At 39.0% G+C, this 26526-nt stretch overlaps 1 protein-coding gene across 1 annotated transcript in view; it reads right to left on the bottom strand.

Moving 5' to 3' along the window:
* The window catches only part of C6H12orf54 (chromosome 6 C12orf54 homolog), a 48950-nt gene that overhangs the window by 11488 nt on the left and 10936 nt on the right, over positions 1 to 26526 (bottom strand). Inside the window, exons 5-7 of the mRNA XM_032348035.1 lie at positions 14327 to 14359; positions 12080 to 12104; positions 9984 to 10032 (exon numbers count right to left, since the gene is read on the bottom strand). Coding sequence (XP_032203926.1) covers positions 9984 to 10032; positions 12080 to 12104; positions 14327 to 14359 — 107 coding nt within the window. The remainder of the gene's footprint in view (positions 1 to 9983; positions 10033 to 12079; positions 12105 to 14326; positions 14360 to 26526) is intronic.

Raw genomic sequence — 26526 nt, 5'->3', positions numbered from 1 at the left:
TTAAAAAGATTATCTACCATGACCAGGTGGGATTTATCCATGGGATGCAAGGGTGGTTCAACATTTGCAAATCAATCAATATGACAGAACAAATCAATAATAGAAGGGAGAAGAACCACATGGTCTTCTCAATTGATGCAGAAAAAGCATTTGACAAGCTACAACATCTGTTTCTGATTAAAACGCTTCAAAATATAGGGATAGAGGGAACATTCCTCAACTTCATAAAATCTATCTATGAAAAACACACAGCTAATCTTATCCTGTATGGGGAAAAGCTGACAGCCTTCCCTTTGAGATCAGTAACACGACAAGGATGCCCATTTTCACCACTCTTTTTCAATATAGTATTAGAAGTCCTAGCAACAGCAATCAGACAACAAAGAGAAATAAAATGTATTCAAATTGGCAATGAAGAAGTCAAACTCTTTCTCTTCACAGATGACATGATTCTTTATATGGAAATCCCAAAAGACTCCACCCCCAAACTACTAGAACTCATACAGCAATTCAGTAATGTGGCAGGATACAAAGTCAATGTACAGAAATCAGTTGTTTTCTTATACAAACAATGAAAATACAAAAAGGGAAATTAGAGAATCCATTTCATTTACTATAGCACCAAGAACCATAAGATACTTGGGAATAAACCTAACCAAAGAGGCAAAGGATCTGTACTCAAAGAACTACAGAATGCTCGTGAAAGAAATTGAAGAAGACACAAAAAGATGGAAGACTATTCCATGCTCATGGATTGGAAGAATAAACATTGTTAAAGTGTCTATATAACCTAGAGCACTCTATACTTTCAATGCCATTCCGATCAAAATTCCACTCGCATTTTTCAAAGAGCTGGAGCAAACAATCCTAAATTATGTATAGACCAAGAAGAGACACTGAATTGCTAAGGAAATGTTTAAAAAAAAAAACTGGGGGGGGGGGGGTGCATCACGTTGCCTGGTTTCAATCTGCTGGCATTTTGATAGGCATTGCATTAAATGTGTAGATTAAATGTGTAGAATTTTAACAATATCCTTTCTTCTAACCCGTGAGCATGGAATGTCTTTTTGTTTCTGTGTCATCTTGAATTTCATCAGTGTTTTATTGTTTTCAGAGTGCAGGATTTTCACCTCTTTGGTTAAGTTTATTTCCTAGATATTTTATTGTTTTTGGTGTAGTTGTAAAGGGGATTGTTTTCTTAATTTCTCTTTCTGCTGCTTCATTTTTAGTGTATAGGAAAGCAACATATTTTTTGTACATTGATTTTATGTCCTGAGACTTTACTGAATTCATGTATCAGTTCTACTATATTTTGGTGGAGTCTTTACTTTTTTTCTATATAGTATCGTGTCATCTGCAAATAGTGATAATTCTAATTCTTCCTTAGCAATCTGGATGTCTTTTATTTTTTTATGTTTAATTGCTGTGGCTAGGACATCTAGTACTATGTTGAACAGAAGTGGTAAAAATGGATATTTTCGTTTTGTTCCGATCTTATGGGAAAAGCTCTCAGTTTTAATCACCATTGGGTATTACGTTACTGTGGGTTTTTCATATAAAGACTTTATTATGTTGAGGGATGTTCCCTCTAGACCTGCTTTGCAGAAGGTTTTTATCATGAGTGAATGTTATCCTTCATCAAATGCGTTTTCTGCATCTGTTGGATTGATAATATGTTTTTTAATCCTTCCTTATGATGTGACAAATCACATTGATTGTTTTGTGAAAGGACCAACCTTGCATCCTGGGAATAAATCCCATTGGATCATGGTGTATGATTTTTTTTTTTTTTTTTTAGTGCATGTTGGATCAGTTTGCTAATATTTTATTGAAGATTTTTGCATCTATATTCACAAGGGATGTTTGCCTGTATTTTCTTTTTTTGTGTGTGGTGTTTTCATCTGGTTTCAGTATCAGGGTGATACCTGCCTCTTGGAATGATTTTGGAAGTTTTCCTTACTCTCATATTTTTTGGAATAGTTGAAGAATAGTTGAAGACCTCTTCTTTAAGTATTTGATAGAATTTGCCTGTGAAGCCGTCTGTTCCTAGAATTTTATTTTAGGGGAGTTTTTGGATTACTGATTTAGTGTTATTGCTGGTAATTGGTCTGTTCATACTTTTTATTTTGTTCTTCTTTAGTTTTGGCAGGTTATGTGTTTCTAGGAATTTATCCATTTCTTCTAAGTTGTCCATTTTGTTGGTGTATAGGTTTCCATAATATTCTTTTACAATTGTTTGTATTTCTGTGGTATTTGTTATTTTTTCTCCTCTTTCATTAGTGATTTTGTTTATTTGGGTCCTCTTTTTTTGAGGAGCCTGGCTAGAGAGCCATCAATTTTGTTGATCTTTTCAAAGAATCAGCTCCTGGTTTCATTAATCTGTTCTATTGTATTTGTTTGTTTTTTGTTTCTATATCATTTATTTGTCCTCTAATCTTTATTATTTCTTTTTATATGCTAGCTTTAGGTTTTCTTTATTGTTCTTTCTCTAACTTCTTTAGGTGTAAGTTTTGGTTGTTTATTTGAGATTTTCTTGCTTCTTGAGTTAGGCCTGAGTTACTATGAACATCCCTTCTAGAACTGCTTTTGCTTCATCCCAGAGGTTTTGGACTGTTGTGTTTTCATTTTCATCTATTTCCATGTATTTTTGGATTTCTTCTTTGATTTCTTGGTTTACCCATTCATTGTTTGGTAGTATGTTGTTTAACGTCCATGTTTTTAGGGTTTTTCGGATTTTTTCTCGTGATTGATTTTAGTTTCATAGCATTGTGGTCAGAAAAGATGCATGGTATGACTTTAATCTTTTTGAATTTGTTGAGGCTTGTTTTGTGGACTAATTTGTGATGTATGTTCTGGAGACTGGTCCTTGTGCACTTGAAAAGAATGCGTATCCTGCTGTTTTTAATGGAATGTTCTGAATATGTCTGTTAAATACATCTGGTCCAGTGTGTTATCAGAACCACTGTGTTCTTGCTGATGTTCTGTTTGGATGATCTGTCCATCAATGTAAGTGGGGAGTTAGAGTCCCCTACTATCATTGTATTGTTATTATTTTTTTTATCTTTGTTATTAACTGTTTTATGTATTTGAGAGCACTCATGTTGGGTTTAAACATTTACAACTGTTGTATCTTCTTGTTGGATTGTTCTCTTATTATGTAGTGTCCTTCTTTGTCTCTTGTTGCAGTCTTTGTTTTAATTATTTTTTATTTTTTCTTATTTTCCATTAAGTTTCCCCCTTTAAAAAATTTTTTTTAAAATATTTATTTTCAGCATAACAGTATTTATTGTTTTTGCACCACACCCAGTGCTCCATGCAATCCATGCCCTCTCTAATACCCACCACCTGGTTCCCCCCAAAGATACAGATGTAGTAAAAAGAAGAGCCATCTGTACCCCAAAGTTTATAGCAGCAATGGCCATGGTTGCCAAACTGTGGAAAGAACCAAGATGCCCTTCAACAGATGAATGGATAAGTTGCCCCTTTTTATTTTATTTTATTTACTTTTCCTCTGATGTAGGACTTTATTTATTTATTCATTCATTCATTCATTCATTTATTATTATGTTCAGTTAGCCAGCATATAGTACATCATTAGTTTTTGATGTAGTGTTCAGTTATTCATTAGTTGCATATAACACCCGTGCTCATCACAACACGCGCCCTCCTTAATACCCATCACCCTCCTCCCTTCTGTAACCCTCAGTTTCGAAGAGTCCAGAGTCTCTCATGGTTTGTTTGTCTATCTTACTTTTTCCCATTCAGTTTTCCGTCCTTTCCCCTGTGGTCCTTTGCACTATTCATGTATTCTACATATGAGTGAAACCAACACCCAAAAAATAAATAACCTAGTCAAGAAATGGGCAGAAGACATGAACAGACAGTTTTCCAGAGAAGACATACAAATGGCTAACAGACACACGAAAAAATGTTCATCCTCATTAGCCATCAAGAAATACAAATCAAAACCACATGGAGATACCACCTTACACCAGTTAGAATGGCAAAAATCAATAAAACAGGAAAAAACAAGTATTGGGGAGGATGTGGAGAAAGGGATTCCCCTTACATTGTTGGTGGGAAGATAGTATTTATTTTAAAGTCTAGTTTCTCTGATGTAAATGTTGCTACCTAGGCTTTCTTTTCATTACATTTGCATGATAAATGTTTCTCCATCCCCTTACTTTTTTTTTTAAAATTTTTTATTTTTTATAAACATATGTTTTTATCCCCAGGGGTACAGGTCTGTGAATCACCAGGTTTACACACTTCACAGCACTCACCAAAGCACATACCCTCCCCAGTGTCCACAATCCCACCCCCTTCTCCCAAACCCCCTCCCCCAGCAACCCTGAGTTTATTTTGTGAGATTGAGTCACTTATGGTTTGTCTCCCTCCCAATCCCATCTTGTTTCATTTATTCTTCTCCTACCCACTTAAGCCCCCATGTTGCATCACCACTTCCTCATATCAGGGAGATCATATGATAGTTGTCTTTCTCTGCTTGACTTATTTCGCTAAGCATGATACGCTCTAGTTCCATCCATGTTGTCGCAAATGGCAAGATTTCATTTCTTTTGATGGCTGCATAGTATTCCATTGTGTATATATACCACATCTTCTTGATCCATTCATCTGTTGATGGACATCTAGGTTCTTTCCATAGTTTGGCTATTGTGGACATTGCTGCTATAAACATTCGGGTGCATGTGCCCCTTTGGATCACTACGTTTGTATCTTTAGGGTAAATACCCAATAGTGCAATTGCTGGGTCATAGGGCAGTTCTATTTTCAACACTTTGAGGAACCTCCATGCTGTTTTCCAGAGTGGCTGCACCAGCTTGCATTCCCACCAACAATGTAGGAGGGTTCCCCTTTCTCTGCATCCTCGCCAGCATCTGTCATTTCCTGACTTGATGATTTTAGCCATTCTGACTGGTGTGAGGTGATATCTCATTGTGGTTTTGATTTGTATTTCCCTGATGCCGAGTGATATGGAGCACTTTTTCATGTGTCTGTTGGCCATCTGGATGTCTTCTTTGCAGAAATGTCTGTTCATGTCCTCTGCCCATTTCTTGATTGGATTATTTGTTCTTTGGGTGTTGAGTTTGCTAAGTTCTTTATAGATTCTGGACACTAGTCCTTTATCTGATATGTCGTTTGCAAATATCTTCTCCCATTCTGTCAGTTGTCTTTTGATTTTGTTAACTGTTTCCTTTGCTGTGCAAAAGCTTTTGATCTTGATGAAATCCCAATAGTTCATTTTTGCCCTTGCTTCCCTTGCCTTTGGCGTTGTTCCTAGGAAGATATTGCTGCGGCTGAGGTCGAAGAGGTTGCTGCCTGTGTTCTCCTCAAGGATTTTGATGGATTCCTTTCGCACATTGAGGTCCTTTATCCATTTTGAGTCTACTTTTGTGTGTGGTGTAAGGAAATGGTCCAATTTCATTTTTCTGCATGTGGCTGTCCAATTTTCCCAGCACCATTTATTGAAGAGGCTGTCTTTTTTCCATTGGACATTCTTTCCTGCTTTGTCGAAGATTAGTTGACTGTAGAGTTGAGGGTCTATTTCTGGGCTCTCTATTCTGTTCCATTGATCTATGTGTCTGTTTTTGTGCCAGTACCATGCTGTCTTGATGATGACAGCTTTGTAATAGAGCTTGAAGTCCGGAATTGTGATGCCACCAACGTTGGCTTTCTTTTTCAATATCCCTTTGGCTATTCGAGGTCTTTTCTGGTTCCATATAAATTTTAGAATTATTTGTTCCATTTCTTTGAAAAAGATGGATGGTACTTTGATAGGAATTGCATTAAATGTGTAGATTGCTTTAGGTAGCATAGACATTTTCACAATATTTATTCTTCCAATCCAGGAGCATGGAACATTTTTCCATTTCTTTGTGTCTTCCTCAATATCTTTTATGAGTACTTTATAGTTTTCTGAGTATAGATTCTGTGCCTCTTTGGTTAGGTTTATTCCTAGGTATCTTATGGTTTTGGGTGCAATTGTAAATGGGATTGACTCCTTAATTTCTCTTTCTTCTGTCTTGCTGTTGGTGTAGAGAAATGCAACTGATTTCTGTGCATTGATTTTATATCCTGACACTTTACTGAATTCCTGTATAAGTTCTAGCAGTTTTGGAGTGGAGTCTTTTGGGATTTCCACATATAGTATCATATCATCTGCGAAGAGTGATAATTTGACTTCTTCTTTGCCGATTTGGATGCCTTTAATTTCCTTTTGTTGTCTGATTGCTGAGGCTAGGACCTCTAGTACTATGTTGAATAGCAGTGGTGATAATGGACATCCCTGCCGTGTTCCTGACCTTAGCGGAAAAGCTTTCAGTTTTTCTCCATTGAGAATGATATTTGTGGTGGGTTTTTCATAGATGGCTTTGATGATATTGAGGTATGTGCCCTCTATCCCTACACTTTGAAGAGTTTTGATCAGGAAGGGATGCTATACTTTGTCAAATGCTTTTTCAGCATCTATTGAGAGTATCATATGGTTCTTGTTCTTTCTTTTATTGATGTGTTGTATCACATTGACTGATTGGCGGATGTTGAACCAACCTTGCAGCCCTGGAATAAATCCCACTTGGTCGTGGTGAATAATCCTTTTAATGTACTGTTGAATCCTATTGGCTAGTATTTTGCTGAGTATTTTCGCATCTGTGTTCATCAAGGATATTGGTCTATAGTTCTCTTTTTTGATGGGATCCTTGTTTGGTTTTGGGATCAAGGTGATGCTGGCTTCATAAAATGAGTTTGGAAGTTTTCCTTCCATTTCTATTTTTTGGAACAGTTTCAGGAGAATAGGAATTAGTTCTTCTTTAAATGTTTGGTAGAATTCCCCCGGGAAGCCGTCTGGCCCTGGGCTTTTGTTTGTTTGGAGATTTTTAATGACTGTTTCAATCTCCTTACTGGTTATGGGTCTGTTCAGGCTTTCTATTTCTTCCTGGTTCAGTTGTGGTAGTTTATATGTTTCTAGGAATGCATCCATTTCTTCCAGATTGTCAAATTTATTGGCGTAGAGTTGCTCATAGTATGTTCTTATAATAGTTTGTATTTCTTTGGTGTTAGTTGTGATCTCTCCTCTTTCATTCATGATTTTATTTATTTGGGTCCTTTCTCTTTTCTTTTTGATAAGTCGGGCCAGGGGTTTATCAATTTTATTAATTCTTTCAAAGAACCAGTTCCTAGTTTCGTTGATTTGTTCTCTTGTTTTTTTGGTCTCTATTTCATTGATTTCTGCTCTGATCTTTATGATTTCTCTTCTCCTGCTGGGCTTAGGGTTTCTTTCTTGTTCTTTCTCCAGCTCCTTTAGGTGTAGGGTTAGGTTGTGTACCTGAGACCTTTCTTGTTTCTTGAGAAAGGCTTGAACCGCTATATATTTTCCTCTCAGGACTGCCTTTGTTGTGTCCCACAGATTTTGAACCGTTGTATTTTCATTATCATTTGTTTCTATGATTTTTTTCAATTCTTCTTTAATTTCCTGGTTGACCCATTCATTCTTTAGAAGGATGCTGTTTAGTCTCCATGTATTTGGGTTCTTTCCAAACTTCCTTTTGTGGTTGAGTTCTAGCTTTAGAGCATTGTGGTCCAAAAATATGCAGGGAATGATCCCAATCTTTTGATACCGGTTGAGTCCTGATTTAGGACCGAGGATGTGATCTATTCTGGAGAATGTTCCATGTGCACTAGAGAAGAATGTGTATTCTGTTGCTTTGGGATGAAATGTTCTGAATATATCTGTGATGTCCATCTGGTCCAGTGTGTCGTTTAAGGCCTTTATTTCCTTGCTGATCTTTTGCTTGGATGACCTGTCCATTTCAGTGAGGGGAGTGTTAAATTCCCCTACTATTATTGTATTATTGTTGATGTGTTTCTTTGATTTTGTTATTAATTGGTTTATATAGTTGGCTGCTCCCACGTTGGGGCATAGATATTTAAAATTGTTAGATCTTCTTGTTGGACAGACCCTTTGAGTATGATATAGTGTCCTTCCTCATCTCTTATTATAGTCTTTGCTTAAAATCTAATTTATCTGATATAAGGATGGCCACTCCTGCTTTCTTCTGATGTCCATTAGCATGGTAAATTCTTTTCCACCCCCTCACTTTAAATCTGGAGGTGTCTTTGGGCTAAAATGAGTTTCTTGGAGGCAACATATAGATGGGTTTTGTTTTTTTATCCATTCTGATACCCTGTGTCTTTTGACAGGGGCATTTAGCCCATTAACATTCAGGGTAACTATTGAGAGATATGAATTTATTGCCATTGTATTGCCTGTAAGGTGACTGTTACCCTATATGGTCTCTGTTCCTTTCTGATCTACCACTTGTAGGCTCTCTCTTTGCTTTACCACTTGTAGGCTCTCTCTTGTGTCTGTTCCTATGTTAGGAACGTCAGCTACTTCTCCTGCTTTTAATGATAATAGCTCTATGAAGAAGAGGACCTGAGTATCCTGTAATGCAGTGTCCCATTTCCCCAGGGCTTGGCATTTCAGGGAACATCTCCTATGTGTGTTGCATATGCTCTGCTGTTGAGTCTTGTCCTCTTTTTCCTTCAGTTTACTTATCTATTGCGGGCAGTGTTTGGTTCTCAGAAGAGTTGGGGGGGGCATGTTTTAACATGTCTGGTGATCTGCTTGTGAAATGAGACATGCCCTGTCAATGGAACTGAGGCCCCTCAAAGTGCACAGATTGGGAGATGTGTTGCACTGGCCTTCTGGGGAAGGGGTCCTGGAGTGATGGGATTAATGGTAGTGTGACTCAGAAAGTAGATCTGCTGAAGCTTGGGGTTAAGGAGGCTTGGTGCAAGCAAGTTAGGTAATCAGTATTGACACCAGTGTACTGGTTCCCACAGGTGGCTGTTTGTGCAGAGGAGGTGGGGGAGGGAAACAGAGCCTAATAACTCCTTTGTTTCTGAAGGGGGTTTCCATGTGATCTCTGTCTCTGTGGGCCATGATCTGAGATGAAAAATTGCTCTCCCTCCCTTCTGCCCTGGCATTTTTCACACTGATGGTTCTATACTATATCTGTACAGACTGTTTGTCATGCTCTCCCTTTAAGAACTCAGCTTCCTAACATCCTCTGGGCGCTCCCAGAGCCCAGAAGGCTGATTTTTAAAATTTCAGGTTTTAAGTCCTGCTGCTTTTGAGAACTCAAGAAATTCTGCCCCTCTTGCTTTCAAAGGCAAATGTTATGGGATTCATCCTCCCCATTCCTGGCTCCCTGGTGGTTTTTGCCCTTCTGTGCAACACCAGCTCCCTCCCCACCTTGATAGTTATGGTTTGTGTCACCCCCAAACTCTGTCTTAACCCTTCATATCTTCTTTGATGTGGCCTCTTCTCTACCTTTAGTTGTGGAGTTTGTCTTGCCAGTCTTCAGATTTATTTTCTGGGTTATTTATGCTAATCTGAGTGTAATCTAGTTGAATTCATTGAACACAGTGAGCTTAGGGTTCTCCTACTCTGCCATCTTCCCAGCCAACCAATCCTAGTGTGTGTGTGTGTGTGTGTGTGTGTGTGTGTGTTTTAAAGAAATCAACATCTCCCAATGATGGGACCCTGTACTTTCAAATTTTTATTATTTCCTTCTTTGAAGTCCTTCTAATTTTTTATTCCTTTTTCATGAATTTTTTTTCCTTATCTGACATTCTTTCTGTGTTCCCTTATTCCCTCAACTGAAGATTCTGATATGAATCTCCCCATACCTATTATGGTGAGGTCCAGGACTGATCCTGAGATTACAGGTATCTCTGAAGGGGCTGAGGATGGAGGAAGAAGCCCTGGTTCTGTAGTTCACCATTAGTTGAGAATGGTGCAGGGGGGTTGTCACCTCCTGCCCTTTTAGGAGAGTTGTATATTGGAAGTACAGGCTTCTGAAAGCTCAAGGCTCAGAGCCAGCTATATTCCAAGCCATTATATCCATATCTTGGTAGTTGCCATCTCCTTTGGGGATTATCATAAGAGAGATACTTACCCAGTCCAGGATGTAGATGACCTGGGTGTCATGGAGAAGTTGCTCATCCCTGAGGTGGACACATGAAAGAGTCATTCTGTTAAAGGGGTCTAGAAATGTTTCCTTGAGAGCCCTGAGCCCTGCTCACATCCTTACTTAGGACTATAGCTAAAGAAGAAGTTAGAACTTAAACTAAACTGAAAACTTACAGGCCTGTCAGAGAGGCAGTTGCAGAATGTGGCACCAGACATCTGATCACTTGCAAAGCATAGTGAATTATGGCCATCAGATCTGTTTAATCATAGCTGGGCATTAGGAGTTAGCAAAATGTCTCAGTCCCAGGGCACTGCCACTGGGGCCCAGGTCCTTGATTTCTCACTTCCTGTCTCCTTTTTTGTTTGGAATATAGACACAATGAGGCTTGAATTCTCATCCTATTCTGAATGCCACCAACCTTTCCCCCCGCCCCACCATTTTAGGAAGCAGAAAACTAGTAGCAGCAACAGTTGGGATCGTAAGTCAACATTTTTATATTCTAGGTCATCAGATGGTTATTCTGAAAGCCCTGCAGTGACTTCCTTGAAATTCAGCCATTCTTAGATAAATGAGAATATCCTTCAAGCTGAGGTAAGTTTGGCTCTTTTGGCCTATTGACCCTTAGGGATCAGCAGCCAAGAAAATATCCTCTGTATCTCATGATGGAGGCTACCTGGACATAATTCTTTACATTCTGATGAATAGAGGTTATTAAACAGGCTTGGAGAAAGATTTGGAGGGTTTTTTTTTCTAGACTGGCTGTATTTAAAGATCCAAGAACTTTTGGCCTCTTATGAGCTCTCTTTTGGGGAAAGGCTAGAAAAGCATGGGTAGTTTTAATTCCTGGAGAGACCTCTAGGTTTGTTAGATTCCTCTTTTGAGGAATCCTCCTCTCTCTGATTCTTCTGATTCCTTCCTTGGCTCAGTTATTTATATCCTCAATACTGGTGAATGAATCAGCAGTTTTGGAATCACACTGTAACCTGTTAGAAATATAGAATCTCAGGTCCATGCTAGACCTACTGAATCAGAATCTCCTTTTTTTTTTTTTTTAAAGATTTTATTTATTTATTTGACAGAGAGAGATCACAAGCAGATGGAGAGGCAGGCAGAGAGAGAGAGAGAGAGAGAAGCAGGCTACCTGCTGAGCAGAGAGCCCGATACAGGACTCGATCCCAGGACCCTGAGATCATGACCTGAGCTGAAGGCAGCGGCTTAACCCACTGAGCCACCCAGGTGCCCCTACTTTTATTTTATTTTTTTTAAGATTTTATTTATTTATTTGACAGAGAGAGATCACAAGCAGGCAGAGAGGCAGGCAGAGAGAGAGGAGGAAGCAGGCTCCCCGCTGAGCAGAGAGCCCAATGTGGGCCTTGATCCCAGGACCCTGAGATCATGACCTGAGCCGAAGGCAGCGGCTTAACCCACTGAGCCACCCAGGCGCCCCAGAATCTACTTTTTAACAAGGTATACAGGTGATTTGTATACTTACACAAAATAATGAAATTTGAAAAGCCCTGTTTTATAAATTCCTTCTTGGGTGGATGAAAGAAGGTGCTCCAGATATGACTTTTATGCTGTAATTTTGGCTTCTGGATGTTTTGAACATTTTCCTTGAACACTGGAATTTGCATCTGGGCATTTGAGAGCTATAACTTGACCACTCTGAATAAGCATTCTGTTCTGACTGCCCCACTGTTTAGTCCCTATGCCAGCCCTGCTAAGCTCATAAAGGAGAACGGGGAAGCTGCTAACCTCTATGCTTGGTGTCTCTCTTCTACTGAAAAGAGCCATGTCTTACTGAGGGCTGAGAGTATCCTTAGGTCCTTGGCATGCATCCCATGGGAGGAACCTGTCCAGGTAATTGGGATGGACAAAGGAGAGACTAGCAGTGCTCATGGGAGTTCAGGGAGAGCCAGTGTTTATTTGGCTGAAGGTGGTGGGGGGGATGGGTGGGGGAAGAAAAGAGTACCTGAGCTCCAGCTTTTAGCCAAATGGAAGATGAGTCTTTGGGTTAAACTCCTCCTTTTTCCCTCCCACCACTCTAGGCTTAACCAAACCTTGGAATACTGTTCTTTTACCTCGAATCCGAGCATCTTCCTGCAGCTGAAAAATAATGAGAATTCAGAGAGAGTCAGAGACTTAGAGGCTAGTCTCCTCTGAAAATTTGGTATAACAGCTGTACACTTGGTCAAATGTAGTGATGTCTATGTGGGAAATTATGGGCTTTTAGAAGATGGAATTAAATTCTAAGTTTCCTGAAAGCAGAACTTTTTTGTGTGTGTCCTTCATACCAGACCACTTAACATAATACCCTGCTATAGAGTATCTGCTCAATAAATGTTTATTGAATAATAAATAAATAGGGTGAGATGTGGCCTTTTTAGGGGTGGGAGACACACAATTCATATGGTCATAATTGCTCATTTAGTGGTCTCTCCTCTTTTATTTCTTTTCTGGCCTTTCTGCTCTCCCTTTTCTGGTCCCTTTACTCTCTCTGCATCTCCAGTGGTTCTCCGAGGAGAACCTTTTAATATCTCTGAAAGACCTTCAAAAAATCCTTCGTACCCATCCTAGAGTAAACAGCTGGTGATGATATACCCTTTGGGACCCCAGAGCAAACAGGAGTCTGGTAGATTATCTCTCTGTGTAATAGTGCTCTAGGCATGGGTCCTAATCTTTGTCTAATCAAAAAGAAAGTACATTCTATCTCTCCCTGATATCTTTTTTTTTTTTAAGATTTTGTTTATTTATTTGACAGAGAGAGATTACAAGTAGGCAGAGAGGCAGGCAGAGAGAGAGAGGAGGAAGCAGGCTCCCCGCTGAGCAGAGAGCCTGATGTGGGACTCGATCCCAGGACCCTGAGATCATGACCTGAGCCGAAGGCAGCAGCTTAACCCACTGAGCCACCCAGGCACCCTCTCCCTGATATCTTTTGCTTGACATTATTCCCTCAGTATTTAAGTACAAAAATTGTTCTTAATAAGTCTGTGACTAGGGTGTCTGTTTTGGCTGTACCAGCCTGGAGGATCCTTGAGGGCAGGAATTTCTCTGGTGGACCCCATGAAGAAGCAAAAGAAGAGAGCTTCAGCATAGAGGACATCAGATGACTTTTAACTTCATATATAGGTCCTGAGAGGATGGAGTCCCGCTTATAGAGAGGCTTCCTCCTTTTACTAACTGAAATGCTATCTGGAGGAGATACAGTCCTCAGGGAACTAAAGTTCCAAGTAGTGTGGAGGCACTCTGACCCTAAGGCTTGGGTAAAAATATCAAATTTCTGACCTCTAACCAGTGCCCCCTTTTACTTGCAGCTAGATGGAGGCAAAGACTGATTTAATTTTCCTTAGAGTAAGTCCCAGACATAGCAACAGAATACAAAGACATAGCTTCTTGGGACTATAGAATAGTTTCAGTTCTAAGGCCAAAAGTGGTTCAGATAGTGAATTAGAGGAAATTTATTTTCAGTGCCTTCTCAGTTAATTTATACATCACCTCTTGCCAACTAGGAAGAGAGAACTATTTCTAAGAGTTTTAAAATATAATTTTAATGAAACTGTGTCTTTAGTCAGAAAAACAAAAGTTAAGACATCTGTCTAAAAGTTTCCCATTTACTTTGTTTCTTATAATATTAGTACTTGTTCTAAGCTATGTGTTTACTTATATAAATAGTCACTGATAAGAAGTTATGTAGAGAGTGCTTATTGTTCTCCACTGTACCAGGCAGAAAAAAAAAGGTGGGAAGGTGGGAGAGCAGGCTTGGTAGGACTCAGATATATCAAGACCTTGAGCAAGCTAATATAATAACCCAGTGTCTGGGACAGGCCAATAATATAGTGCATGTTTGACCATATTTTAAAAATATTGATCAGTATAGAAAAAGACTGAAATCTGCATAGAGGAAGAGCAGAGGAGGAGGAATTTTTTATTTAGCAAAGACATTTACTCTGTTCTCTAATTTGCACTTTCCTACAGTTAGTAGATGTACTTGCCCATTAAGGAAATCTACCATATCAGTTGGGGACTCCTTCTAACTCAGTCACTTATCAGTGTTTTTTATAACTACACAGAGTATTCTTGCTGAGAGAAGTTCTGGTAGATACAATTTTCTCTGTTATCATATTTCCACAAGGGGGTTGTTAAACCTCTTCTTCTCTTAGCTTCCTGAACTGACAAGTCAGTGCTACTCTATAAAGGGAGAAATCACTAGATAAAGGAATGAAACTAAAACCTTGATCAGGGTCAACATCACATTAGGGTATAGTAAAAATGGAAGCAAGGGAAAGTGATATGACCAGGGATTTTAGAGAATTGAATTTTAATCTCACCTCCTTTTGTATATCCCTAAAGGCCATTAACACCTGAAAAGAAGACACAAAAATTATGAAAAATTAATGTTCTAGGCTTTATTACAGAGGAATTTTATATATAGAATCTTCCAGATATTAGGCTATAGGGTGTGAATGCCAAGATGACTATGGCTTCCTAGATTTAACAATATATCCTACTGACTTCTACTCTACATATATTTCTGGGCTACGATTTCTCCATATGGTAAATGGGTGAAATGCAGGAAGTTATTTAAAGAAGTCTGAGTTATGAAAGGAATATAAATTAAACCCACTACTACATTGGTTTAATTGGTCCTTGTTCTGAAGCTAAGCATAGCTGTTAAAATCAACACATATTTGTGTTTAAATTATAATACATAGGAGGACAACACCAAATATTGGTGAGGATACAGAACAGCTAGAACTCATACAATATTGGAAGGTATATAGAATTGTATGATCATTTTGGGAAAAGCTCTGGCAGTTTTTATAAAACTAAATATATAACTCCACTTACACCAAGCTATGGATGGATATAAGGACTGTTGGAAATCTGAGTTGCCTCATTTTGGGGAAAGGATGAGGACTTTGAGATAGATAGTTGTATCTTGTTTGGTGGAAGCAAACAAGATACTCAGGAGTTTCAACATGTGTCTATGGATGCATATGGAAGCTGAATAGTCAATGGGGTGGACTATGCCAGTTATCGGTATACTGCCTGTGTTCACTCTTTGTTGTATCACATTCATCCTTTTTAATATCACAGGTATCCAGTTATATACTGGTTCCCAACAGGATGGTTTTCTGTTGCTTACATAAGCAACTCATCTTTAGCTAATACAATAGTTGTGAAAATATTAAAGAGTTGTCCTATTCATTTTATTTTATATATATATATATATTTTTATTTTTTTAAACATATATTTTTATCCCCAGGGGTACAGGTCTGTGAATCGCCAGGTTTACACACTTCACAGCACTCACCAAAGCACATACCCTCCCCAATGTCCATAACCCCACCCCCCTTCTCCCAAACCCTCTCCCCCCAGCAACCCTCAGTTTGTTTTGTGAGATTAAGAGTCACTTATGGTTTGTCTCCCTCCCAATCCCATCTTGTTTCATTGATTCTTCCCATACCCACTTAAGCCCCCATGTTGCATCACCACTTCCTCATATCGGGGAGATCATATGATAGTTGTCTTTCTCTGCTTGACTTATTTCGCTAAGCATGATACTCTATAGTTCCATCCATGTTGTTGCAAATGGCAAGATTTCATTTCTTTTGATGGCTGCATAGTATTCCATTGTGTATATATACCACATCTTCTTGATCCATTCATCTGTTGATGGACATCTAGGTTCTTTCCATAGTTTGCTATTGTGGACATTGCTGCTATAAACATTCAGGTGAACATGCCTCTTTGGATCACTACGTGTGTATCTTTAGGGTAAATACCCAGTAGTGCAATTGCTGGGTCATAGGGCAGTTCTATTTTCAACATTTTGAGGAACCTCCATGCTGTTTCCAGAGTGGTTGCACCAGCTTGCATTCCCACCAACAGTGTAGGAGAGTTCCCCTTTCTCTACATCCTCGCCAGCATCTGTCATTTCCTGACTTGTTGATTTTAACCATTCTGACTGGTGTGAGGTGATATCTCATTGTGGTTTTGATTTGTATTTCCCCGATGCCGAGTGATATGAAGCACTTTTTCATGTGTCTGTTGGCCATCTGGATGTCTTCTTTGCAGAAATGTCTGTTCATGTCCTCTGCCCATTTCTTGATTTGGGTTATTTGTTCTTTGGGTGTTGAGTTTGCTAAGTTCTTTATAGATTTTGGACACTAGTCCTTTATCTGATATGTCATTTGCAAATATCTTCTCCCATTCTGTCAGTTGTCTTTTGATTTTGTTAACTTTTCCTTTGCTGTGCAAAAGCTTTTGATCTTGATGAAATCCCAATAGTTCATTTTTGCCCTTGCTTCCCTTGCCTTTGGCGATGTTCCTAGGAAGATGTTGCTGCGGCAGAGGTCGAAGAGGTTGCTGCCTGTGTTCTCCTCAAGGATTTTGATGGATTCCTTTCTCACATTGAGGTACTTTATCCATTTTGAGTCTATTTTCATGTGTGGTGTAAGGAAATGGTCCAATTTCATTTTTCTGCATGTGGCTGTCCAATTTTCCCAACACCATTTATTGAAGAGGCTGTCTTTTTTCCATTCGACACTCCTTCCTGCTTTGTCGAAGATTAGTTGACCATAGAGTTGAGGGTCTATTTCTGGGCTCTCTATTCTGTTCCATTGATCTATGTGTCTGTTTTTGTGCCAGTACCATGCTGTCTTGATGATGACAGCTTTGTAAAAGAGCTTGAAGTCTGGAATTGTGATGCCACCAACTTTGGCTTTCTTTTTCAATATTCCTTTGGCTATTCGAGGTCTTTTCTGGTTCCATATAAATTTTAGGATTATTTGTTCCATTTCTTTGAAAAAGATGGATGGTACTTTGATAGGAATTGCATTAAATGTGTAGATTGCTTTAGGTAGCATAGACATTTTCACAATATTTGTTCTTCCAATCCATGAGCATGGAACATTTTTCCATTTCTTTGTGTCTTCCTCAATTTCTTTCATGAGTACTTTATAGTTTTCTGAGTATAGTTTCTGTGCCTCTTTGGTTAGGTTTATTCCTAGGTATCTTATGGTTTTGGGTGCAATTGTAAATGGGATTGACTCCTTAAATTCTCTTTCTTCTGTCTTGTTGTTGGTGTAGAGTAATGCAACTGATTTCTGTGCATTGATTTTATATCCTGACAGTTTACTGAATTCCTGTACAAGTTCTAGCAGTTTTGGAGTGGAGTCTTTTGGGTTTTCCACATATAGTATCATATCATCTGCAAAGAGTGATAGTTTGACTTCTTCTTTGCCGATTTGGATGCCTTTAATTTCCTTTTGTTGTCTGATTGCTGAGGCTAGGACTTCTAGTACTATGTTGAATAGCAGTGGTGATAATGGACATCCCTGCCTTGTTCCTGACCTTAGCAGAAAAGTTTCAGTTTTTCTCCACTGAGAATGATATTTGCGGTGCGTTTTTCATAAATGGCTTTGATAATATTGAGGTATGTGCCCTCTATGCCTACACTCTGAAGAGTTTTGATCAGGAAGGGATGCTGTACTTTGTCAAATGCTTTTTCAGCACCTATTGAGTATCATATGGTTCTTGTTCTTTCTTTTATTGATGTGTTGTATCACTTTGATTGATTTGCGGATGTTGAACCAAACTTGCAGCCCTGGAGTAAATCCCACTTGGTCGTGGTGAATAATCCTTTTAATGTACTGTTGAATCCTATTGGCTAGTATTTTTGTGAGAATTTTCGCATCTGTGTTCATCAAGGATATTGGTCTATAGCTCTCTTTTCTGATTGGATCCTTGTCTGGTTTTGGGAGCAAAGTGATGCTGGCCTCATAAAACGAGTTTGGAAGTTTTCCTTCCATTTCTATTTTTTGGAACAGTTTCAGGAGAATAGGAATTAGTTCTTTAAATGTTTGGTAGAATTCCCCCGGGAAGCTGTCTGGCCCTGGGCTTTTTTTTGTTTGGAGATTTTTAATGACTGTTTCAATCTCCTTACTGGTTATGGATCTGCTCAGGCTTTCTATTTCTTCCTGGTTCAGTTGTGGTAATTTATATGTTTCTAGGAATGCATCCATTTCTTCCAGATTGTCAAATTTGTTGGCGTAGAGTTGCTCATAGTATGTTCTTATAATTGTATTTCTTTGGTGTTAGTTGTGATCTCTCCTCTTTCATTCATGATTTTATTTATTTGGGTCATTTCTCTTTTCTTTTTGATAAGTATGGCCAGGGGTTTATCAATTTTATTAATTCTTTCAAAGAACCAGCTCCTAGTTTCGTTGATTTGTTCTATTTTTTTTTTGTTTTGTTTCTGTTTCATTGATTTCTGCTCTGATCTTTATGATTTCTCTTCTCCTGCTGGGCTTAGGGTTTCTCTCTTGTTCTTTCTGCAGCTTCTTTAGTTGTAGGGTTAGGTTGTGTACCTGAGACCTTTCTTGTTTCTTGAGAAAGGCTTGTACCTCTCTATATTTTCCTCTCAGGACTGCTTTTGTTGTGTCCCACAGATTTTGAACCGTTGTGTTTTCATTATCATTTGTTTCCATGATTTTTTTCAATTCTTCTTTAATTTCCTGGTTGACCCATTCATTCTTTAGAAGAATGCTGTTTAGTCTCCATGTATTTGGGTTCTTTCCAAACTTCCGCTTGTGGTTGAGTTCTGGCTTCAGAGCATTGTTTTCTGAAAATATGCAGGGAATGATCCCAATCTTTTGATACCGGTTGAGTCCTGATTTAGGACCGAGGATGTGATCTATTCTGGAGAATGTTCCATGTGCACTAGAGAAGAATGTGTATTCTGTTGCTTTGGGATGAAATGTTCTGATTATATCTGTGATGTCCATCTGGTCTAGTGTGTCACTTAAGGCCTTTATTTCCTTGTTGATCTTTTGCTTGGATGATCTGTCCATTTCAGTGAGGGGAGTGTTAAAGTCCCCTACTATTATTTATTATTGTTGATGTGTTTCTTTGATTTTGTTATTAATTGGTTTATATAGTTGGCTGCTCCCACATTGGGGGCATAGACATTTAAAATTGTTAGATTTTCTTTTTGGACAAACCCTTTGAGTATGATATAGTGTCCTTCCTCATATCTTATTATAGTCTTTGGCTTAAAATCTAATTTATCTGATATAAGGATGGCCACTCCTGCTTTCTTCTGATGTCCATTAGCATGGTAAATTGTTTTCCACCCCCCCACTTTAAATCTGGAGGTGTCTTTGGGCTTAAAATGTGTTTCTTGTAGGCAACACATAGATGGGTTTTGTTTTTTTATCCATTCTGATACCCTGTGTCTTTTGATTGGGGCATTTAGTCCATTAACATTCAGGGTAACTATTGAGAGATATGAATTTAGTGCCATTGTATTGCCTGTAAGGTGACTGTTACAGTATATTGTCTCTGTTCCTTTCTGATCTACTACTTTTAGGGTCTCTCTTTGTTTAGAGGACCCCTTTCAATATTTCCTGTAGAGCTGGTTTGGTGTTTGCAAATCCTTTCAGTTTTTGTTTGTCCTGGAAGCTTTTAATCTCTCCTTCTATTTTCAATGATAGCCTAGCTGGATATAGAATTCTTGGCTGCATGTTTTTCTCATTTAGTGCTCTGAATATATCATGCCAGCTCTTTCTGGCCTGCCAGTTCTCTGTGGATACATCTGCTGCCAATCGAATATTTTTACCATTGTATGTTACAGACTTCTTTTCCCGGGCTGCTTTCAGGATTTTCTCTTTGTCACTAAGGCTCGTAAATTTTACTATTAGTTGACGGGGTGTGGGCTTATTCTTATTGATTTTGAGAGGCATTCTCTGAACCTCCTGAAATTTGATGCTTGTTCCCTTTGCCATATTGGGGAAATTCTCTCCAATAATTCTCTCCAATATACCTTCTGCTCCCCTCTCTCTTTCTTCTTCTTCTGGAATCCCAATTATTCTAATGTTGTTTTATCTTATGGTGTCACTTATCTCTCGAATTCTCCGCTCATGGTCCAGTAGCTGTTTGTCCCTCTTTTGCTCAGCTTCTTTATTCTCTGTCATTTTGTCTTCTATATTGCTAATTCTTTCTTCTGCCTCATTTATCCTAGCAGTGAGAGCCTCCATTTTTGATTGCACCTCATTAGTAGCTTTTTTGATTTCAACTTGGTTAGATTTTAGTTCTTTTATTTCTCCAGAAAGGTCTTTTATATCTCCCAAGAGGGTTTCTCTAATATCTTCCATGCCTTTTTTGAGCCCAGCTAGAACCTTGAGAATTGTCATTCTGAACTCTAGATCTGACATATTACCAATGTCTGTATTGATTAGGTTCCTAGCCTTAGGTACTGCCTCTTGTTCTTTTTTTTTGTGGTGAATTTTTCTGCCTTGTCATTTTGTCCAGATAAGAGTATATGAAGGAGCAAGTAAAATACTCAAAGGGTGGCAACAACCCCAGGAAAATATGCTTTAACCATATCAGAATAGATCCCGAATCGTGATGTGGGGGGAGAAAGGGGATAAAAAGAGGTTCAGAAAGAAATAAAGAAAAAAAAAAAGGAAAGAATGAAAAGAATTAAAAAGAGAAAATGAGTAATGAAAAGTATAAAAAAGAAAAAAATATATATATTAAACTAGTTGAAAAACGTTAAAAAAGGGTAAAAGTTAAAAATATTTTTAGCAGAAGAGGAGAAAAAAATGAAACAGAAAAAAAAATTAAATTAACTGCAAGACTAAAGAATCATAGGGAGAAATCCATGAGTTCCGTGCTTTGCTTTCTCCTCCTCTGGAATTCTGCTGCTCTCCTTGGTATTGAAACTGCACTCCTTGGTAGGTGACCTTGGTCGTGGCTGGATTTCTTGTTGATCTTCTTGGGGAGGAGCCTGTTGTAGTGATTCTCAAGTGTCTTTGCCCCAGGTGGAATTGCACCACCCTTACCAGGGGCCCGGCTGATTAATCTGCTAGGGTTTGCTTTCAGAAGCTCTTGTTCCCTGAGCACTTTCCGTAGAGTTTCGGAGGACAGTAATACAAATGGCGGTCTCCTGGTCTCCAGCCCGGAGGAGCTGAGAGCCTGGTGCTCCACTCCTCAGTGCGCCCTCAGAGAACAGTGCCTCTGGCAACAACCCCAGGGTCTACCCCAGTAACTCCCATCAGCCTGACCTCCAGCCGCGCTCCGAGCTCACCAAGCCTGCGACCGTGGTTCAAGGTATCCCCAAGCTGTGAGCTCACTGTCGGCTCTGTCTCTGTAGCCGGCTTCCCCGTTCTAATACCTGTAAGCTCTGTGACCCTCAGACACCCCCAATCCTTCTGTGACCCTGCGGGACCTGAGGCCATGCTGACCCCGCATGGGCTTCACCCCGGTTTAGCCTCTGGAGCAATGTGCCTCAGCGGAACAGACTTTTAAAAGTCCTGATTTTGTGCTCTGTTGCTCCACCACTCGCCTGGAGCCGGCCCCTCCCCCCGGGGTCTATCTTCCCATCGCTTTGGATTCACTTCTCCAGCAGTCCTACCTTCAGAAAGAGGTTGTTTTTCTGTTTCTAGAATTGCTGTTCTTCTTCTCTTTGATCTGCCCATGGATTTGTAGGTGTTTGCAATCTTTAGATAAGCTATCTAGCTAATCTCCTGCTAGCTGAAGTAGTCTCAGCTTGCTACTTCTCTGCCATCTTGACTCATCCCTGGTCTCTCTTTTCTGTTCCACTTATCTATGTGTCTGTTTTTGGGCCAGTACCATATGTCTTGATGATTACAGCTTTATAATACAGCTTGAAATCAGGCAACATGATGCCCCCAGCTTTGTTTTTCTTTTTCATCATTTCCTTGGCAATTCAGGGGTCATACAAATTTTAAAATTGTTTGTTCCAGCACTTTGATCTGTAACTGACTGTGAACAATCAATTGAGATAACTCACTACCTTCGGACCAGCCTGTTCCAGCACTTTGAAAAACGTCAATGGTATTTTGATCTGGATTGCTCTAGGTAGCATGGACATTTTAACAATTTTTATTCTTCTGATCCTTGAGCATAGAATGCTTTTCCATCTTTTTGTGTCTTCTTCAATTTCTTTCATAAGTGTTATGTAGTTTCTAGTGTATATCCTTTACCTCTTTTGTTAGATTTATTCCAAGGTGTCTTAGGGTTTTTGGTGCTATTGTAAATGGAATCAATTCCCTAATTTCTCTTTCTGTAGTCCCATTTTTAGTGTATAGGAAAGCAGCTGATTTCTGTGCATTGATTTTGTATCCTGCCACATTATTGAATTGCTGTATGAGTTCTAGTAATTTGGGGGTGAAGTCTTTTGGGTTTTCCACAAAAAGTATCATGTCATCTGCAAAGAGAGAGAGTTTGACTTCTTCTTTGCCAATTTGAATACATTTTATTTCTTTTTGTTGTCTGATTGCTGTTGCTAGGACTTTTAGTACTATGTTGAACAATAGTGGTGAGGTTGGGTATCCTTGTCATGTTGCTGATCTTAGGGGAAAGGCTCTCAGCTTTTTCCCATTGAGAATGATATTCACTGTCGGCTTTTTGTAGACGGTTTTTATGAAGTTGAAGAATGTTACCCCCATCCCTACACTCTGAAGAGTTTTAATTGGGAAAGGATGCTGTATTTTGTCAAATGTTTTCTCTGCATCAATTCAGAGGCCCATACTGTTCTTGTCTCTTCTCTTATTAATGTGTTTTATCACACTGATTGATTTGTGAATGTTGAGCCCCCCTTGCATCCCAGGGATAAATCCCACCTAGTTGTGAGAATAATATTTTTAATGTACTGCTGGATCCCATTAGCTGTTGAGAATTTTGGCATCTATATTAATCAGGGGTATTGGTCTGAAATTCTTTTTTGATGGGGTCTTTGCCTGGTTTTAGGATCAAGGTCATTCTGGCTTCATAGAGTCTGGAAGTTTTCCTTTTGTTTGTTTTTTGAAACAGCTTCAGGAGAGTAGGTAGTATTTCTTATTCTTTGAATGTCTGGTAGAATTCCCCAGGGACTCCATCAGATTGTAGATTCTTGTTTTTTAGGAGGTTTTTGATCACTGCTTCAATCTCATTACTGGTTATTAGTCTATTTAGGTGGTCAGTTTCTTCCTGTTTCAGTCTTAGTAGTTTATAGTTTTCTAGGAAGGCATCCATTTCTTCCAGGTTGCTTAATTTATTGGCATATAGTTGTTGATAATTTCTAATGATTGTTTCTATGTCCTTGGTGTTAGTCATGATCTCTCTCCTTTCATTCATAATTTTATTAATTTGGGTCCTTTCTCTTTTCTTTTGGATAAGTCTAGCCAGTGGTTTATTGACGTTATTAATTCTTTCAAAGAACTAGCTTCTAGTTTCCTTGATGTGTTCTTCTGCATTTCTGGTTTCTAATTCATTGATCTCTGCTCTAATTATAATTATTTCTCTTCTTATGCATGGCTTAAGCTTTGTTGTTCTTTCTCCAGTTACTTAAGGTGTAAAGTTAATTTGTGTATTCAGGATTTTTGTATTTATTTGAGTGAGGCTTGGATGGCTACATTCTCCATAGGTTTTGGACCAGCATGTTTTTGTTCTCATTGGTTTCCATGAATTAAGTTCTTCTTTCATTTCCTGGTTGACCCAGACTTTCTTGAGCAGGATGGTCTTTAGTTTCCAAGTGTTTAAATTTCTTCCAAATATTTTCTTGTGATTGAGTTCCACTTTCAAAGCATTATGATCTGAGAATATTCAGGGAATAATCTCTGTCTTTTGGTATCAGCTGAGACATTATTTGTGACCCAGTATGTAGTCTCTTCTGTAGAAAGCTCCATGTGCACTCAAGAGGAATGAGTATTCTGTTGTTTTAGGATGGAATGTTCTGTATATATCTATGAGGTATATATGGTCCAGTGTGCCATTCAAAGCACCTGTTTCTTTGTTGATTTTCTGCTTGTATGATATGTCTATTGCTGAGAGTGGAGTGTTGAGGTCTCCTACTATTAATGTATTATCAGTATGTCTATTTTGGTTAACAGTTGGCTTATGTAGTTGGCTGCTCCCATGTTGGGGGCATAGATATTTATAGTAGTTTGATCCTCTTATTGGATAGACTCTTTAAAAATGATATAGTATCATTATGTATCTCTAACTACAGTCTTTAACTTAAAATTTAATTTGTCTGATATGAGAATTTATACCTCAGCTTTCTTTTGCAGTGTATTTGCATGAAAAGTGCTTCTCCATCCCTTCACTTTAAGCCTGAATGTATCTTTCGGTTCAAAGTGAATCTCTTGTAGACAGCATATGGATGGGTCCTGTCTTTTTATTCAGTCTGCAACCCTGTGCTGCTTTATGGGAGCATTTAGGCCATTCATGTTGAGAGTCATTATTTAAAGATAAGATTTTATTGTCATCATGTTGCCTATGAAGTCCTTGTCTCTATAGATTGTCTCTGTAAATTTCTGATCTATATCACTCTTGGAGTCTTTCTTCTTTTATAGAACCCCCCTTAATATTTCTTTCAGGGCCAGTTTGGTGGTCATATAGTCTTTCTGTTTATGCTGGTTTTTGAAGCTCTTTTCTCTCATCCATTCTGAGTGACAGCCTTGCTGTATAAAGTATCCTTGGCTGCATGTTCTTCTCATTTAGTACCCTGACTATGTCTTTCCAGCCCGTGTCAGGTCTCTGTGCACAGGTTTGGTGCAATTATGATGTTCCTCCTTCTGTATGTAAGAAATTTCTTACCCTTCACTGCTTTCAAGATTGTTTCCTTGGATCTAAGATTTGCAAACTGTTCTATTATATGTCATGGCATCAGTCTGTTCTCATTGATCTTGGGAGGGCTTATCTCTGCCTCTTGGACATGAATGCTTAGTTCATTCCCCAGATTAGGGAAGTTCTCAACTACAGATTTGCTCATATATATCTTCTAGACCTCTCTCTCTCTCCAGCCCCTCAGGGATCCCAATAATTCTGATATTGGAATGCTTCGTTGAGTGACTAATCTAGCTCAGTTTGATTCCTTGGTTTTAATTTGTTTTTCCCATGCTGCCTTGGTTTCCTTCTTTTCCATCATCTTATCCTATGGCTCATTAATTTGTTCTTCTGCTTCGTTTACCCTGGCAGTCAGAGTATCCAGTTTAGACTGCATTTCGTTCATAGCCTTTTAAAGTTCAGCCTGATTAGATCTTGTTTCTGCCCTTAGAGATTCTATATTGTCGATAATACTATTCTCAATCCTAGATATTGCCTTGATAATTGTTACTCTGAAGTCTATTTCTGATATCTTGGTTATATCCATACTCATTAGTTCTGTGGCAGAGACCATATTCTCTGATTCTTTCCCTTGTTAGGGGTTCCTCTTCTTAGTCATTCTGTTGAGGGGTAGTTGAAGGAATATATAGAGTCCAAATTATTGACAACAACCCAAGCAAGATGTACCTGTTTTATAGAGACCTTAAGGTTGTCAGTCTCTTGTTCTTCCAGCCTGTCTTCTAGGGGAGTGGCCTGTTGTGCTGTTATTCAGGCAACTCTGTTTGGGCAGGGTTGCCCTGCCCCCTGTGGGGGGGAATGGTCTCAGTGAAAAACAGTTTTTTGGGGCTTTTGTTGTCTGGCGGCTTTCCCTGGTGGCTTTCCACGTCTCTTCCGAGAGTCAAAGCAGAAGTGACTATATCCAAACCTCTATCTCAGAATAGAGAGATTGCCTTCTGTTCTTCACTGAGCTCTCCAGGCCACACTGTCTCCGTTTCTGACTGTGCTGCCAAAAACTGCAGTGTCCTAGGTTGTACACCCCACAGCAGCAATCCCAGCCCTTGCTTCTGGGGCTGAGCATATTTCTGCCCTTTGTGCTTCTAAAACCACAAGCTGACCCCCCCCTCCTTTTGCTCACAACCCCCATAGCTGCAGGTTTCAGTGTGGGGGGCTGCCCTAAAGTCATTTCCCTGCTGCTACTGGTCTGCAAGTCTGTGCATGGTCCCCAGCACGGGAAGCTTTTGCCTTCCCAGAGCAAAATCATGAAGGCTCCCTCCTGCTTCCATTTATCTTCTGATATCTGCCCGCAGAATCATGGCTCCCTTCTTCATACCTTGAGACCAGCTTCTGGAGATACTCTCTTTGTAGAGATCCAGATATATCTTCTTACATCTCAGAATGTAAGTTTAGAATGGTCTGGTAGATATACAGCTCAATTCAGGGGACTGGTTGAAATAGGATCCCCTGTTCCTCTGCCATCTTATCCTTCTTCCCTCTAAAGAATTCTTATCTACCCATTTTAATTAAGAAGATTACTTTCTTCTGTAAAACTTATAGGAAGAGTAATTGAAAAACCACAATGAATAAAAAAGTTGATCACATTACTCATTTCATATAATATTGTTCAGTGGAGCTTGCAGGAGAGGCTGTGGAGACTTTTACTTGTTTCAACAGAAAATCCAGAGTGATTAATTTAATAGTCTTTTCTTGCTTGGCTCCGTAGGGAAACTTATGTTATAGGTTCAGAGGGATCAACCCCCTATCTAAGAGTTTAGGTGTACATGAAACTGAATTGTTAAGGTTGGGAAGTTGGAGTAGTTGATATTTTTGGGAAGTCATCAGAAACTCCAAATAATGTCTGTAGTTTATGAACATTTACAACAGCTTGCTCTGGCTACCTATTGACATAGTTAG

The sequence above is a fragment of the Mustela erminea genome, chromosome 6 (genome assembly GCF_009829155.1).
Source record: "Mustela erminea isolate mMusErm1 chromosome 6, mMusErm1.Pri, whole genome shotgun sequence".
Classification (NCBI taxonomy): Eukaryota; Metazoa; Chordata; class Mammalia; order Carnivora; family Mustelidae; genus Mustela; species Mustela erminea.
This window is presented reverse-complemented; position numbering and strand designations above follow the sequence as displayed.